General features: G+C 31.1%; 1 protein-coding gene across 9 annotated transcripts in view; it reads left to right on the plus strand.

The window, feature by feature from the left end:
- The window catches only part of SSBP2 (single stranded DNA binding protein 2), a 362,125-nt gene that overhangs the window by 246,721 nt on the left and 98,036 nt on the right, over positions 1 to 17,368 (plus strand). For 7 of the 9 annotated variants that reach the window (XR_012484761.1, XR_012484762.1, XR_012484763.1 and 4 more), the window contains exon 5: positions 17 to 106. The exons of the other annotated variants lie outside the window; for them this stretch is intronic. Coding sequence is in view for 4 of the 7 variants with exons in the window: in XM_074282174.1 (XP_074138275.1) it covers positions 17 to 106 (90 nt within the window). In the remaining 3 variants the exon portion in view is untranslated. The remainder of the gene's footprint in view (positions 1 to 16; positions 107 to 17,368) is intronic. 9 annotated transcript variants of the gene reach the window in all.

The raw sequence follows: 17,368 nt of genomic DNA on the forward strand, positions 1-17,368 counted from the left end.
CATTTATTCTTTTCAGAGTGCTGCAGCAGCTCCCAGTCCAGTGCTAGGAAACATTCCCCCAGGAGATGGCATGCCAGTAGGTCCTGTACCACCAGGGTTCTTTCAGGTACACAAACTAACTGTGACTACAGGAATGTGAAGGGGGAGAAGTTCTTAGGGGATTTTGTTTGAGGCTATGCAGGAAAATAAGTCAATTTTAAATCTTATGGTGAATGTAATGTTATATGCCAATTCTTGGTTATTTGTGAATCCTTATCCAGTTTATAAATTATCTTTCCTCATATCTTCTTCACCAGTTGCTTGTCTTTTGACTATCTTGCCCCTCACTTAACAAGAAAGGGAAATCAGGGCCATAATGTTGTTATTACTATTTGGTAAGGGTTTTTTGTTGAGATAGGTTGCTAAAATTAGGTTTTGGGATAATATTGAATTTTATCTATCCATAATCTTCCTTTCTTCCAAAGGCCGAGAAAATCCAAATTTCCTTGTATTTATAAAGTATAGCCAAATTACAATTTGTCCAATTGTACATATCAGGGGGAGCTACTTAGGCCACATCTTTGACAAATGGCTGTGTCTTGTCAACTAGAATGTTAAAAGAAGTATAAGTTAACATTTAAAAATATACATTGTATGTCAATATTTTAAAATTATTGCAATGTCATTAATTATCACAATAATTGCTAGCATTTGTGTAATTGTGGCACTTTAGGATTTTTTTAATTTTACAGAATGCATTCCTTATCTCTGCTCACTTTGTCATCTAAATCCTATCCCCAACCTTATATACACATGCTAGCTAGCATATAATTATTTTCCAAATAAAATCAATTTTGGGATCTTTGAAAAAATTGGAGAATCTTTGTATGTTATCAAAGATGGATTACATATGAGTTACAGTGAGTTACATTAGGAGCATGAAAAAGCTTGGCTATTATTTTAGTGCTTGATATTTTCAAAATCTTTAATAATTAATCATTAGATGATACATACTAGCATCATTGCTGAAAAAATCAGTGCCTTAATAAATTTGAAATTATTGAAATAGAGGCAAGTTTCTGTTAGTATTTTGTTTGGGAGAGTAATTCCTTTGATGTAATTAATTCCCTCTAAGGAAATTTCTTCTAATCTAGGCAAAATAGCCACTGTTCTACAACTTGGAATTTTAAGAGAGTTGCCTGGCTGCATGTAGAGCTTAAGTGACTTTTGCTCACATTTGGACCTAGATTTTTTTCACTTCATAGATTGTTCTTTCTATTCACAACTCCAATGCTGCTTCCCAATGTATAGCAATTGAATAAAAAAGCCACAATTAAAACTCAAAACTAATGATGATATGTGCAAATAAATATATGAAGTTATATTCATATATACAAATTACATATGATCTTAAGAAATACAACTAATAAGTTAACGTACTTAAGTGAACTAATGGACCTGCATATAAACCACTGTTCCCACCAATCAGTTCAGTATGCTATTTTTTATATTGTTTATAGTAACCCAGAAACAGCAACATATTCAGAATTCTGAACAATACAATACCTGTATCAAGGAGCTTACATTATTCACTACCTGTCTTCTGTAATTCATAGTTCACTGTATATTTTCATTCCTTTTTATTTTTACCCCATGTTTTCAACCCCTTTGCCAGATAGTAACTATTTTAAGCCTATTATTCTTTAAAAGGAATGACTCCTCAGAATGGATTGTTGTAAAAGGCATGCCAGAAGTCTTTATCAAATTGAGCAGGAAATGAAGATATCTCTTGCCAGGGTACGACTTGGGGAGAAGTTTACATGGTATTTCTCTCCCTCTCCGTTCTGTATTTTATAACAAAAGATATATAACCATGATTTCAGTTTCTGTATTTTCTGTAATAAAGAGCGCAAAATTTTCTCCTCTTTCCTTTTTTAAGGTTCCTTACCTATGTAAGGACTTGGTAAGAGTAATTTTTACAGCATGAAATGTGCTTAAATCCTATTTCCTAAAAGTAAATAGAAGAATCAACATTCTAAAAAATTATTCACATAATTTCTGCTAGTAAAACAAAGAACTTGAGCTATACACCTGCCTCAGTCATTCTATTGCTTCTTGTTATAAATGTGAAGGACAACTGGAGAAGAAACTTTCCCATGGTGAAGGACACCAGTGAACATATGGAATGCTGGCAGATAATAGAAGGCAGTTGCTAATAAAAATCAATATACACGAGCTATACATGTAGCATACATAAATATTAGGAAAGTATATTTTCAAATGTATAAATATGGAATGGCCAGTAATTAGAAAATGTCAAGTAATTATTTTGAATTTTTAGTTCACTTAGTTAATAGAATGAAAAAAAGCATGCAAAAACATAGATCATAATATTTGTTTAAATTCTTTACACATGGATTTATCTATGCAGAGGATAACAGAGTCAGTAAATTAGTTTGAGATAACACAATCTAGAAAATTCCTATTTGAACTTAACATTAACATCTCTAACGGTCCTTTTAGAGGGTGATGAATAGATTTCACCAAGAAGGTGCTAACTTTTACCCAAGTTGTAGTCATAGGACAGAGTAGGAAGGGATCTTAAGATATTTTCATTTTAATTCAATCCTCTACTTTTATTTTTCTGGAATTCAAGATGAATTATTTTAATGTGTAACTGAATGATATTGTATTTTCTTGACATATAACAAACTTCTCTTAATTCACACTGTCTTGGGAAAATATCTATCTGAAGAAGTGAAAATCAGAATTACAGAATATTTTCAAAGACTTTCAAAGAAATTTTCATTAGAATATTTCATTTTTCGAGATATATATTCAGGAACAGAAAAATAGGCCGATGAAGTGTTGCCTACTAGAGCTTAATGTATTCAGAAGAATTATTTGGTAGTTAACATATCAAAGTGCCAACCATAGTAGTTCTAATCTTTGCTTATAATGGAATGATATTATATGTGAATGAATTTTGATAAAGTGCTTAAAAACAATTAACTTTCCTTCTTAATCATGTTTGCATTTTATTTAATAACAAGTCACCTTTCCATAATGTTTTAACTATAAAATTTCAGTTGACTCCCTAATATAATTTCTCCATATTCTGAATTCACAAAGTTGTAATAAATGGGAATTTATACCAACAAAATATAGTTTTTTTAAAAGATAAGGGCTTTACTTGAAAAATAGGAATATAGTTAAATGATGGAACAAAAAAAAAAGACAAATTCCATATATTTTAATAAGCCTATCTTGGTATATTTTCTTTAGATTAATAGCGTCACATTTGGTCAAATATTAACATTATTCATCCTGAAGGATATTAGAGTTTTATTGAAAAAGAAGTTTGCTTCTGAAGAGCTTATCATTGAAATCAGTATATAATTGAAAATTTAAAACTGCAGAAGAGTTAGAAGTACAAAGGGAGATTTGTTGATAGAATAAAAACTTCATTCATATAAAAATGTAAAGAGTCAAACTTCCTGGTTAATCCATAAATATTCTTAAGTAAAATAAACTGTGTCACTGGTGAAAGCAGTGAATCTCAGCTTTTTCAAATGATGACCTACTCCTTTATGACAGTATCACCTCCTCTAAAATTTCCATATTTTTAAAAAATCATTTTTGAAAGTGAAATACATTGAGCTAATTGGAAACATTATAGGTTATTGCAAAACAGTTTGGGAATGATTTCCACTGGCCTGGAGTAGTATTTTTCATGTTGGAAAGAGAAAAATTCCAAGTTCTTTTCCATTTAACTCACTGCTGGAATGGCAGAAGTATAATAGATTCAGTAACACACTGAATTGTGGCACACTGGAGCCTGCCAGCCATGGGTAGAAAAGCTTGTGCTTGCTTAACTTTCTACTCTCTGCGCTTATCATTTGCCATGTGGCTGAAAAAGATTGACCAATGGAAAATTGAAGACTCCTGCCCAAATTTTAATTTGATAATAAATCTGAATTAAAAACTGAATTGTATCATTGTATCCTTTTGTTATTTATTAATGGCATTGATTTGAAAAAGTGGTCCCACAACCCATTGAGGAGGTTTGAGAATCCTAGTCAGTAACTACTACCCTGTTCTTTCTCCCTTTGTCCTTCTGAAATAAAGTAGCTTGTTTCCAGACTGATTAGTTTTTCCTTAAGCTTTAATAGAATGTGGCCATGACTAAATAAAACAGAAAATGTTTTAAAAAGGAAAGCAGTTACTCTTTTTTTTTTTTTGAAAAATTTGAATCTTACGTAGCATATGAATGTATACATGTCTATGATTACAAATACCTGTGTGTATGTATATATATATATATGTTTATTACATATATGTATGTATATTGTACGTATATATACATACACACACTTGTATATACATGCATACATGAATAAATAGCCTTCTTGGGGGAGGGAAAGAAGAAAGAATAAAGTAAAGAACAAAATAAAAGGAAGCAAATATAAATGGATAGCTCTGAATATAATGTTATTATACAGACTTTCTTGAAATGGAAATGTCTTTTTGCTTTATATTTTGAATTATCTCTTATGTTCTGCTGTGAACGCAGTATTGCTTTTCGTATTCCTATTTTGTATTTAAGTTTAAAATAAAATTTAAAAACAGAAACAAAAATTTAGATCGTTTCTAAAAGTACATTATGGATTATAGAACCCTGAAGATCATATGGAGTAATGATCACACTTACAGAGAATAGGGCTGATCTATAATGTTTATTGTAGCTTGAAATGTTTGTTAAGATTTTACATTTCTTACTTTAACTAAACTAGGAAAAATATTTTGATTTTTTTCATAAGGTGTTTTATATCAGAGAGTGAAAATCTTATATTCTTTGAATCTTTGTCAACTCCTTATATCTGCATTTAAGTAAATATATTAAATCTTATTAAAAGGTATGCAATCATATCACATCATTTTTTCTAGATAATCTATACTTCTGAAATATTCTGGAACATAGGGTAGACTTCTTAGATATTTTGTTTTGATTTTTAGCTTAATGGAATTTTTGTATTCTGGTCTTCAAATCTTTAGTTGTAGTAACTGAAACTATTGAAAACTGAATATATATGGACACATATGATTGTAAATGTGATACCTTGTAAAGACGTTATTGTTAATTATTATTGAATTTACCAGCATACTGTTGAACATAAAATATAGATTAAATATCGATTAAAATATAGATAGAATATAGATTAAGTAATTTCCCATAGTTACCCATAACTTCCCAATAGTAACCCATACATGAAAATGTGAATTAACAAAAAAAAAAAATGCTTAATATGGTGAAAATATGTTGCTAACATGTTTTCAAGTCATATTTTGCATACAAGCATAGTGTTAAAAATGTTAAAGCTGCCTTGCCATCTAGTGGTAACTTTTAGATAGCTCCATTTGTTCGGGGTATATTTTACTGGGGTGCTATTTTTAGCAATGCTGCACAGTAGCAAGCTGACCTAATGCTTTGGCAGGAAGAATACAAGAAAGAACAAAAAGAAATTTCCTTTCTTCTCTGTTATTACTCCTGACTACACAAAAGCTCTATTTAAATAACATTCAGTTAGTAGCAAAAAATAATAATAAAAATGATGATGATATTAACCAAAGCAAAAAAAAAAAAAAAATTCAAAGAATAAGGATAACTTATCCTTGATTCACTGAAAGAATAAAAAGTCAAAGAGCATGAATCAAAAATAGGAGGAAAATATTATGCTACTATTAAGGCTTAGCTAATTAAACAGACCCCCCCCCCAGACAAATAGTTAAATAGTTGCTGAAAACATTTTGTCCATTTTTTGAGTTTTCCTCAACTGTGGTTATAAAGATTTCTGTTTTTAATACTATTTGGATTTCTGTGTCTAGTCACTATATTGTCAGTAACCTGTTTTGCTGTAGCCAGTTCATCATAGTCAGTGACAGCAGCCTGTCTAGGTACTTGTCCTTCTGTGTCATCTTCATGCTCTCTACACTATTCGTGCTTTGACTGTCTCTTCTGTTTATCCTTCCTGACCATGGTTGTTTCAGAAATTAGTCACAGGAAATACTTGAAGCAGGGAGAAAAGACCCCTTTCCGAAGAGGTCTCTTTGGTCTTAGACAAAGAATTAGAAATTCCTTCTAATTTGAGATAGGAGAACACTGAAAATCTGTGTAGACTGATTGATTGGTAATAATAAATACAATGAAAATTATTCGTTTTAATAGCTCAGAATTAACTGAGATTTAAATTTGTAAAACAGCACTAAATTGCCAAGATTATTTTGAAAATAAAACTGTTTCAATCACACTTGAAAAAAATTAAATGTACAAATTTCTTAAAGATGAGGACTTCAGAATTCAATATTTTGGAAAATAGAGCAAGTTGTTCCCTAGTAGAGGAGATAAAAGCAGCCTAAAAAAAATAAAGGTGCCTGACAGCTGCTGGCTTTGATAATGCCATCCCGCAGCTGTGGTAATGGCTTTACTAGCCTCAACTATTAGAACAAATTAAAACTGCTCAGCTTGAGTAACTAAATAAGCTTTTTTTTTTTAATGCAATTGCAAAACACCTATAGAGCTGCTGCAAGTGATGGAAATAGATCAAGAAGAAAGGAAAGGAGAAAAAGCAAATGTTGAGAATCTTTACCTGGATTTTCCATTTAGAATTTTGTTTTAGAAATTTTTCTCTCACATGTCACAATACTTACCTAAAAAAAGTTAGTCAAGTTATTTGCAAATTTTGTGTTCATTGCTATTATTATTTTCATGATGTTTATTCAGTCTATCAGTGCCAATATACTTGGCATGAAACATTGAAATACCATCTTCCTCCATGGTCAAAATAATAAATTTAATTAAAATGTAAAATCATGCTTTCAAAAATGTCTTACTGAAAATTCTTCATTGATGATGTAGATGTGGTTAAAGATCCTCAAAATAATGTATGTATAATATTTATTGGAAACAAATATATTAAAATATTTGTAAAATAGTCTTACATGTGGAGTTGAACACAGATGAAGCTATTGCCATTCTTTGGGAAATCCAAAATTTGGGGAGATAATTGTCATTTATTCTTCTAGTAAACAAACACATCAATTTTTATTTATGTAAAGATGTCTTTAGTACAGTTATGCAACATAATTTTATATATGGTCATCTCAGTATATCCTTGAATGTATATGAATTTTTTAAAACTTCAGATAAGAACTACTTCTTCATAGGATTTCCATATTAACTATTCTCTACCTTGAATTCCCTGGGCAAATCATTAAGACATTTCAATTTTGTTCCCAGGTCTACTGCTAATAGGGAATGCTAGATTTGGAGTTCAGAGACTTTCATTTCAATCCTAGTTCTTCTACTTAGCTCCTGTGGACTCTCAGCAAATTATTTAACCCATTTCTGGGCTTCAGTAAAAATGAAGGGCTTGGACTAAGCAATCTCAGAGGTTGCTTTCTAGTGCTTACATTCTTTGATTCTATGATGCTTGCAACACACATGTGCAAATCATCTCATCTCTTGAAGTCTTAGTTTTCATCTCTACAAGATATTGGATTAGATGATCAGTAAGTTGTGATTTCCTATAATTATGTCAATCATTCACATCCCTGCAGAGGGGAAAGAAAACAATCCAGCCCGGGTGGGCATATCTTCACTTCTCCTGACAGCTTACAAAGAGAAAGCATAAGCTTCTGACAGTTGCTGTCCATTCTTCCCGACAGCCAGGAATAATTCAAGGAACTGTGGGTCCTAAAGGATGATCCAAAAAAGGATATTTGCCATGTATTTTTCTCTACAAATAACAGAGTAAGATTAAATCTTGGCGTACTTAGGAATATGTTCTCAATATAAACTATAGATAATTAATTTAGAACTAGAAGAGATCTTTAAGGTTATATATCTCTAATCCCCTTGCTTAATATATGAAGAAAATTAAGATGTGGAGAGGTTATGCATCAAAAGCACAGGAACAGAAAAGCTAGAATTTGAACCTAGGCTTTCCTATACATTATTTTTTGTATCAACTATTACAATCCACCAAGGTCGACAGATCTTTTTCTGCTAAGATATAGTCTTATACCATTGTGCCATTTTTTACAAATACTTTTAAGATACATGGATCACAAAGACAACTGTTATTATTATTATTACTACTACTATTACTACTACTACTACTACTACTACTACTACTACTACTACTACTACTACTATTATATAGTCTTCCTCCATCTTTTTTGGCTAAACTATTGACAAGTATCAAAGTTTTAAATGTGGTCCACATGTGTAACCATTTGAAGAACATCTGTTTCAAAATGAATGTTTATGGATTTGAATTTCTCCACAGAGACATCTTGGAACATCTCTCCTTTTGATGAATTGGCCATATTAGAGATGATTTTAAATAAGCCCTGGAGTACTCCTAACTCACCCCAATTGTTCCACAAAATTGGGGTGTCTTTTTTTTGGAGAAATGGATGACATTACTAGCCCCAGACCAAGGCCCAGTGAATAGAATATTAGCCTTTGGAGTCAGGCAGACCCAGAGCCAAAAACCCGATACTGACTAAATAGATGAATCACTTCCCTTCTCTGAGACATATTCTGCTTTTATAAAATGAGGATAATAATACTTCATAGGATTGTTGTGCAACTCAAATTAGAAAATATGTTAGAAAGTACTTTCTAAACATTAAATTGCTATCTGAATATTAATCTTTATTGTATTATCTCCTTCATATAATATGCTTCTTCTGCTCCTCCTTTTCCTTCCTTTCCCTGTAAGTTTTCCAAACTTCACTGTCATCCTGAATCTTGTTTGAACAACCTGTATTCTCCTACAGAGTAGTGAGTCCTAATAGCTATCACAAGCATACTGTTTCCCTCTGATTAATACTTCAATAAAAAAGTATCAAGAGGTTAGCCATCTCTTAGATCATCTCTTATGTGACCTATCTCATTATCAATATGTGCTTTTTATGCAAATTTTTCCAGTTTGAAAATAGGATTGTGAATGTTACATGAGGGGACAGAATCAGCAGTCACAGATCCTGGTCCAATTAGGCAGATCCAATGAACAGAAAGAAAGCAAAGCAGAGGTGCCAAAGTGCTTCTATTCACACTGATTTCAGTATCATAAGATACCGATTATTAGAGGCCATGTGAGAATAATGCATCTTTAATGTCATAAATTATTGTTTCATAGATTTACAGCTGGAAGAGATCATAGAAACCATCAAGAACAAATCCTCCTCATTTTATAAATCTGGCTAAATTATTATAAATTTTTGTAAGATTAGGAACATGTTTTTTATCTCTATTAACAACTGTCATGCCTTGAAAATCATAAGCATTTAATATTTATTGAATTTTGTTTTTAATTGAATTTGCCCTTGAAGTACCCCAAAAGCTCTTGACGACTTCTCTCAGTATTCTAATGGTAACCTTGAGAGTTTAGTTAATGCTTATTACTTATAAGCTTCCTCTTTGTATACTTTCTTTTAATAAATCAGGTAGGCTTAAAGAACTTTTTTTTTTTTGTCAAAGGCATTTTTAATATAGTATATAGAAAGAACAGAAGTTACAAAAACAAGTCTGAGAAACTCTCTTCCACAAATATTTGTGGGAAATTAGACACAAAATTTAAATTATAAAAGTTGTGTAGAAAATGCAGAGCAAAAATGTAACCCACAAGACTTTTCCTTCCCTGTAGTCTTTCTTAAGTTCTCCTCCCCGGGTAGTTGGGTTCTGAGGGTCAGTGCTTTTGTAATTTCTATAGCTAGTACTTCTTTTTGTCATGAAGGGTCATTCTTTCTAATTACCTTTTTTTTTTTTTTTTTTTTTTTTTTGGAGGTCTGTAATTCCTAGGTGAATGTGTTCCTTACAGATTCATCTTCTCTGATTCCAGTTAGTTACTCTGTCTGTTACTGGTCCAATGCTTTCAATAACATAATAGTAGGAAAGGGTAGAGAGAGAGAATGAAATGTTTTCCTCTTCCCCTTCCCCTCCAAATATGACTCCTCTGAAGGATTTGGATCTAAGTTTTAAACTGGAATTTTTCTACAACTAAATTCTCTTCTTGCCAGGCTCATTGCTATTTTAATTGCTATTTTTATACTTAAGTCCAGAAGTCTGTTTGATTCTTTCAGTCAGTCACCGTATTGTATCAACTGCCTTTATATGGTAGTCAAAACACTTTATTTCTTTAAAATTGTTTAAGGATCTTAACATTTAGCTTGCATGTTTATTTAATTAAAGTATCTAGGTCTTCTGTGATTGTATTAATCAAAAGTGGGGAGAGGGAGTGGAACTCCATTTATACTAGCTATATGTACACATAATACACACATATACATATTTATGCAATTAGACACACACACATATTCTAAGTATAAGATAATTTTAGTGGGAAAAGATATTAGTAGCTAGGGGTCAAAAGCAAAATTTGGAGATGACATATGATAACTAAGGAGACTAAGATAACAGCCACTGGTCTAAAAGATATGAGAGTTAGTGACCTCCACAGAAATCTTAAAACAAAAAGACTGACTATGATATTTCAGGAAATCATGAAAGAAAATTTCCAAGGAATATTAAAACTAGTAGGTAAAGTACATATTGCTAGACTCTACTACTTATGACTAAAGGAACTCCAGAAATATGGTTGTCAAGAATTCTCAAGTCAAAAGGAAAATGTTTCAACCAACAGAGAGGGCACAAAATATATACTGAGGAACTCTAGTTAGAATCATTCAGTACTACTTAGGAGAAGCAGAAAAGAAAAGGAAAATTAGAATAATATATTAAAAAGAAAAAGAAACTTCTATCCACATATCTTGCAAAGTTAAACATAATTTCAAAATTGAAGGAGGAAAGGAGACTAGGATCAGATTCTTCTAAGCAATATAAATTGAAATTTATGTTATTTATTTCTTTATTTTTTAAGAAAAAAATATTACAATGGGATTTGATGGAGAAAAAAAAACTTATTTGAACTTTGAATGTTTATGAAATAACTCATCCATAAACTGAATTAAAAAATTCAACAATTTGCTATATACATGAAACATATTTAGTACCATCCAAATTCATGTCTTTTTTTTTTTTTTAATGAAGATTGGAATAGAATTTATTTCTCAATTGAATACAACAAACTAGAAGGGGCTAGTATGACATTCAGACTAGGAGTATGTTTATATTTAGGTGTGTGTGTGTGTGTGTGTGTGTGTGTGTGTGTGTGTGTGTGTAATGTATGTATGTATATATATATATATGTGTGTGTTTATATATATATATACACAGACATACAATGTATATATAAGTGTGTGTCTGTGTGTATGTGTGTGTAACCAAAAGACAAACAAGAATCTTTATTATTCTTAAAGGCACTATAGATAATGAAATAATAGCAATATGAAATAGTGTGCACTAAATGGCATAATATATAAGTACCTATAAGCTTATTGAAGTTTTTGAAAACTAGGAAGTATGAATGATTTCAACATACCTCCATATTTAGACAAATCTAGCAAATATTTTAGTAATAATCTTAACGGAATGTTACATCAAAGTCATTTGGATGAGAACCTTAAGGAATTTTTATCTTTCCCCTTCCTCCCCCCCCCTTTTTTTTTTAGCATTACAAAGAAACTTTACAAAAATTGAGCTCATTGTAACAAAGAATTCATGAATCCAAAAAAACAAAAATAAATGCTTTCTATACAAATTATAAAATAATTAAACTTTTTAATCAGATGGACACAGACTGAAATGAAGATTAGATAATGAGTGGGTCTAGAAAATGTTTCAATAAAAATAAATGTTAAAGAAAATAGTAAGATAGCATACGAGGTATATTTCTGAACACATATGAGATAAAAATAGGAATCTAATAAATTGAGTTTGCAAATAAAAAACTAGAAAATCAACAAAAATCTTAAAGTATAAGAACATAAAATAGGAGAAAAATTCAAAACTGCAAAGACCTTTTTTCTGACCAAAAATAATCTGTAAAAGATTACCAAAACTGGTTTGCAATTAATTTGATTTTTTTAATGAGAGGAAAATTATTTTACCAAGATTTTAAAAAAAGATGTTGAAATTCACAGTGAATTTAAATGTAAATTTTAAAATTTCCTAATCTACTATGAGTGTATTGTAATTATAGTATGAAATATAAATAAAATTAATTCACATTTGAAAAATATGAAATATCTAGATTAAGAAATCAGAAAATAGTATTTAAATAACCTGACAACATTGGAAACTTCTCCCCTAAAATCAGGAATAAAACAATGGTGCCTTTTCTCTTTACTCTCATTTAGGATAATGCTAGATATTTTGCACTAATCACTTATAATTGCAAACAATATTACATGCATCAAATTAGCAAAATTGGAAAACACCTACTGTTGGAAGGGTTGTGGAAGGAAAGACTTACTAATTCACTGCTGGTTGGAATTATAAATGGATCTGCCATTCTAGGAAAACAACTTGGAATTATACAAGAGATGTCACTAATTTGTTCATACCCTTTATCCCATAGATTTCATTATTGTGGTTGTATTCCCACATCTGACAATAAGGGATAGCAATAGGTTTAGCAGTTATAATAGTAATTATAAAATAATAAGGTTAGCAGTTTAAAAAAAGAAGAAAAAATAGAGAGTATAAAAATAGGTATTTAAAAATATTATTAAAGCTTTTTATTTACAAGATATATGCATGGGTAATTTTTCAGCATTGACAATTGCAAAACCTTTTGTTCCAATTTTTCCCCTCCTTCCTCCCACCCCCTCCCCCAGATGGCAGGTAGACCAATACATGTTAAATATGTTAAAGTATATATTAAATACAATATATGTATACAATATATATCTATACAGTTATTTTGCTGCACAAGAAGAATCGGACTTTGAATTAATGAATTAACCTGTGAAGGAAATAAAAAATGCAAGCGACAAAAATAGAGGGATTTGGAATTCTATTCAGTGATTCACACTCATTTCGCAGAGTCTTTTCGCTAGGTGTAGCCGGTTTTATTCATTATTGAACAAATGGAACTGATTTGTTTCATCTCATTGTTGAAGAGGGCCACGTCCATCAGAATTGATCATCATATAGTATTGTTGTTGAAGTATACAACGATCTCCTGGTCCTGATCACTTCACTCAGCATCAGTTCATGTAAGTCTCTCCAGGCCTTTCTGAAATCATCCTGCTGGTCATTTCTTACAGAACAATACTATTCCATAATATTCATATACCACAATTTATTCAGCCATTCTCCAATTGATGGTCATCCATTCAATTTCTAGTTTCTAAACATTACAAAGAGGGCTGCCACAAATATTCTTACACATACAGGTCTCTTTCCCTTTAAGATCTCTTTGGGATATAAGCCCAGTAGTAACACTGCTGGGTCAAAGGGTATGCACAGTCTGATAACTCTTTGAGCATCATTCCAAATCGCTCTCCAGAATGGCTGGATGTATTCACAATTCCACCAACAATGTATCAGTGTCCCAGTTTTCCCATATCCCTTCCAACTTTCAGCATTATCTTTTCCTGTCATCCTAGCCAATCTGACAGGTGTGTAGTGGTATCTCAGAATTATCTTAATTTGCATTTCTCTGATTAATAATGACTTGGAACATTAAAGATAAGTATTTAAAGAACCCTTGAGACTCGTACAAATAATTTGTCAAGTACCTTTTAGGCACTCACATTTTGCTAGTCACTATTCTAGGAAGTAGGGACATAAAGACAAAATTATTTAAATATTCCCCTTTTCAAAGAGCTTATAGACTCTAGGCAGGGGAGACAGCCTATGCATCTAGAAATAGATGCAAAGTAGATACATATTTATTTTAGGGAGAAGGCACCAGAATCAAAGTTCAGGAAGGTAGCATTTAATTTTATACGCAATTAAGGATTTTGAGAGAGACTAAGATTCCAAGCATAAGGGACAATCAGAATAAAGACTAGAGGATAGGAAATGATATTGCACAAGCAGCAGTAAGAAAGTTTAGTTTGGATTGTAGTGTACATAAAAGTGATCAATGTTCAATTGTGCTAAAAAACAGATTGAGACCAAGTTATGAGATAATTAATAGCGTCAATAGAATAACACAATACAAAACAGAACATCAAACATAGATTTTTTTTTGCATATTACTTGCAGAGAAAGATAGGAAGAGAAATTCCATTTAATAATAGCAAAATATATTGAATATATATACTGAGAATCAACCTACTCAAACACATTTAAGACTTAGATAAATAGAATTACAAAATAACTTTAATAGACTATAAGACTATCTAAGTATTTGAAGAGATAATGTAGTGTACATAGCTGTACTATTCCTAGACAGTAAAAATATATAACAAAAATGAACATACAAATTCTATATTTTTAGTATATGCCATAATCAAATTGTCAAAGGAATATTTTATAGAATTAAATACTATAAAATTCAATTGGAGAAATAAAAGTTAAAGAATATAAAGAAATAAAGTGGTAGAAAAATAAGGAGGAATGAAGTTTAGCACTACCAGGTTTCAAAGGGTAATGCAAAGCAGTAATTATCAAAAACCATCTGGTACTAAATGAAAAGCAGAAATGTAGATGAATGGATTAAAGTAGATAAGCATGACCTTGAAACAAATGTTCACAGCAGTCTATTGTTTGACAAACCCAGAACATAAACTATTAGGAAAGTGATGGTGAGATAGTTTGGTAGAAAATGAGTTAAGACTAACATCTTATAGGATATACCATAATATATTATCAATTATCTATTTACTACAAATTATCTAAATATAAAAAGACACCTTTAAAATAAATGAAAGGTAACAATAGGTTATGTCTCCATAATTATCACTAGGAGAATATTTTCTAACCAGATTCAGGATAAAATAAAAGTTAATTAAAAATCTATGCCACAGTCAAAGTTTAAAATGTCATCTTTCTATAAATCAAATTGTTTTGGGGATATAATTTACAAGAGAAGTTATTTAGGAATTCATTTGTCTTGGGTCAAAACAAATTGTATCATAGTGAGTATTTAATGAGTACTTGTTGGGTGAATGAATGAATCAATCAAAAGAAATAATCTCAAGACTTCCACTTAATATGTCATTGTGAAAAGATAGTTCCAAACCCATATTCCTCAATAAACATCCCAGCAAAAATTTTTAAAGGACAACAAATGAAATAATGATCAGCAAACAAAGGGAAAGGCCAATAAACATCTCCATCCAGTCCAAGGCGGTACAAGAGAATGACCAGGAGCCTGTGGAAACATTAGGAGAACATGGGTAGGTGGATGCAGGGGTCCAAAACCATTCCAATCTTTGATAGATGGAACCTGCAACAAATAGCATCTCAGCCCTGAGTTGTCATATGTATAATATAGGATAAAGAACAACCTTTGATAGGTCACTGCAAAGGGAGTTAAGGATGGGCAGTTCATTCATGCCTTTGAACCCTCTAAGAAGCCAGAGATAGAATAATTTCCCAGTAGATGGACAACTAAGGAGAGAGAGATTGTTACATTCAGACAGCCAAACAAGAATTTATCAGTTCCTAGGGTCAGACACTGTGCTAAGTTCTTTACAAATATCTCATTTAATCCTTACAACAATCCTGAAAGATAGGGGTTATTATTATTCTTTTCTTATAGTTGAGAAATCTGGGACAGGCAGAGGTTTAATGATTTGTTCAGTCAAACAACTGATAAGCATCTGAGATTAGATTTGAATCTGATTGTCCTAACTCTAAGTGCAGTGGTCTTATCTACCATATCATCCAGCTGCCTTATTCTACTCCTACCAACATCATTTCCAGTTGGTGATTACAGAAGGAGGAAATGGAAAGGGGGCCAAGGACATATATGCATTGGTCTACAAAGTTAAGGAAACAGAAACCAGAAATTTCATCAAAAGAAAAGATCAGAACCCAATCACAAGATTGAAGAAGGGACAAGATAAAGCAGTGACCCTAAATTTGAGGGGTACTTATAATCTAACCCTAGCACAAAGTCCAAATCCAAGAATTGATACTAAAGATTCAAATAAATATGAGGAAATTCAGAACACAATGAAATAAACTTTGAGTAGTCTCACAATAAGCACAAGTAGAGCCTCAGAAAAATCATGATTGATCACAATAGCTCTAAGAGTAAATAGAAGAAAAGTAGTAAGTGAATGAATTAGAGCTCTTGAGTAAAAATACTGGAAAGATATTAAATAGCTTTGAACAGAAAGTGGATAATGTGACAAGTATTGAACTACTCATAAAATACAACAAAGCAAACAAAACTTGGTAATTTATTAAGATGCATTAGAACTAAGGCAAGTTCTAATTAGAAAAACATATAAAATATCCACTCTCAAAAACAACTAAACTGAAAAACAGGTAAAGGAGTGTCAATTTAAGAATTGAAAATCATAACCAAGTAGCAAATATAATTTTTTAAATCATTTTAAAAATTCCCAAATAGACTAGAATTAGAGGATGAAATGAAAATTTAAAAAAATTCATTGGTCACTTTTGAGGGAGAATGAAGAGATCAAATTGAAAATATCCAGGAATATAGGCCAAAATCCATCTTCAGATCAAATAAATAATTAGATAATCAGCCATAAGAAGAGGTCAAATACCAAGAAACAACTAACTGCCTGTATCAAACACTACTGTGCTTCAAGAATCCTAAAGAAAAGGAAATCCTGGAAATTGTATTCCAAAAGACAAAAAAAAAAAAAAAAAGTGGTGGGTGGGTGGGTTTTCAACCAAGAATAATAGCTTGCAAAACAGTGTAGGGGGCAGAAAGTAGCTTTAATTGAAATAAAAGACTTCCTTGCTTTTGAATAAAATCAGAGTTGATTAGCATCTTTGAAATACAAAAGCTCAGAAAAGAGAAACTTAGAAAATTAATCAATTTTAGCAAACTGAAAGTCTAAATGATGATCAATGCTTATATTCTAATGGAAGAGATGTCCCTTCAGAATCCCAGTCTTCCAGATTTACAAAGGAATTTAAATAAAGAGAAAACCCCTAATTCTGGGGCCAGTTTTTGTTGGTTTGAAATGAGAAAATGAGAGCTCTTACTATCTTTCATAATTGAAGTTGGCCAGAAGAACAAGAAAACATTGGTGAGAAGTGTGAAGGAATATCTGTCTCATGAACTTAACTCTTATTTAAATTGGAAATAGAGTTGTTCATCCAAGTACATTCTTACATAAAGAGTTTGAAGTAGAAATATCTTCATTTCCTTTTTTAATAGTTTTTATTTATCAGATATATATATATATATATACATGTATGTATATATATATACATATATATATACACACATATATCTATCTATATCTATATATCGATATATCT

The sequence above is a fragment of the Sminthopsis crassicaudata genome, chromosome 1 (genome assembly GCF_048593235.1).
Source record: "Sminthopsis crassicaudata isolate SCR6 chromosome 1, ASM4859323v1, whole genome shotgun sequence".
NCBI lineage: Eukaryota > Metazoa > Chordata > Mammalia > Dasyuromorphia > Dasyuridae > Sminthopsis > Sminthopsis crassicaudata.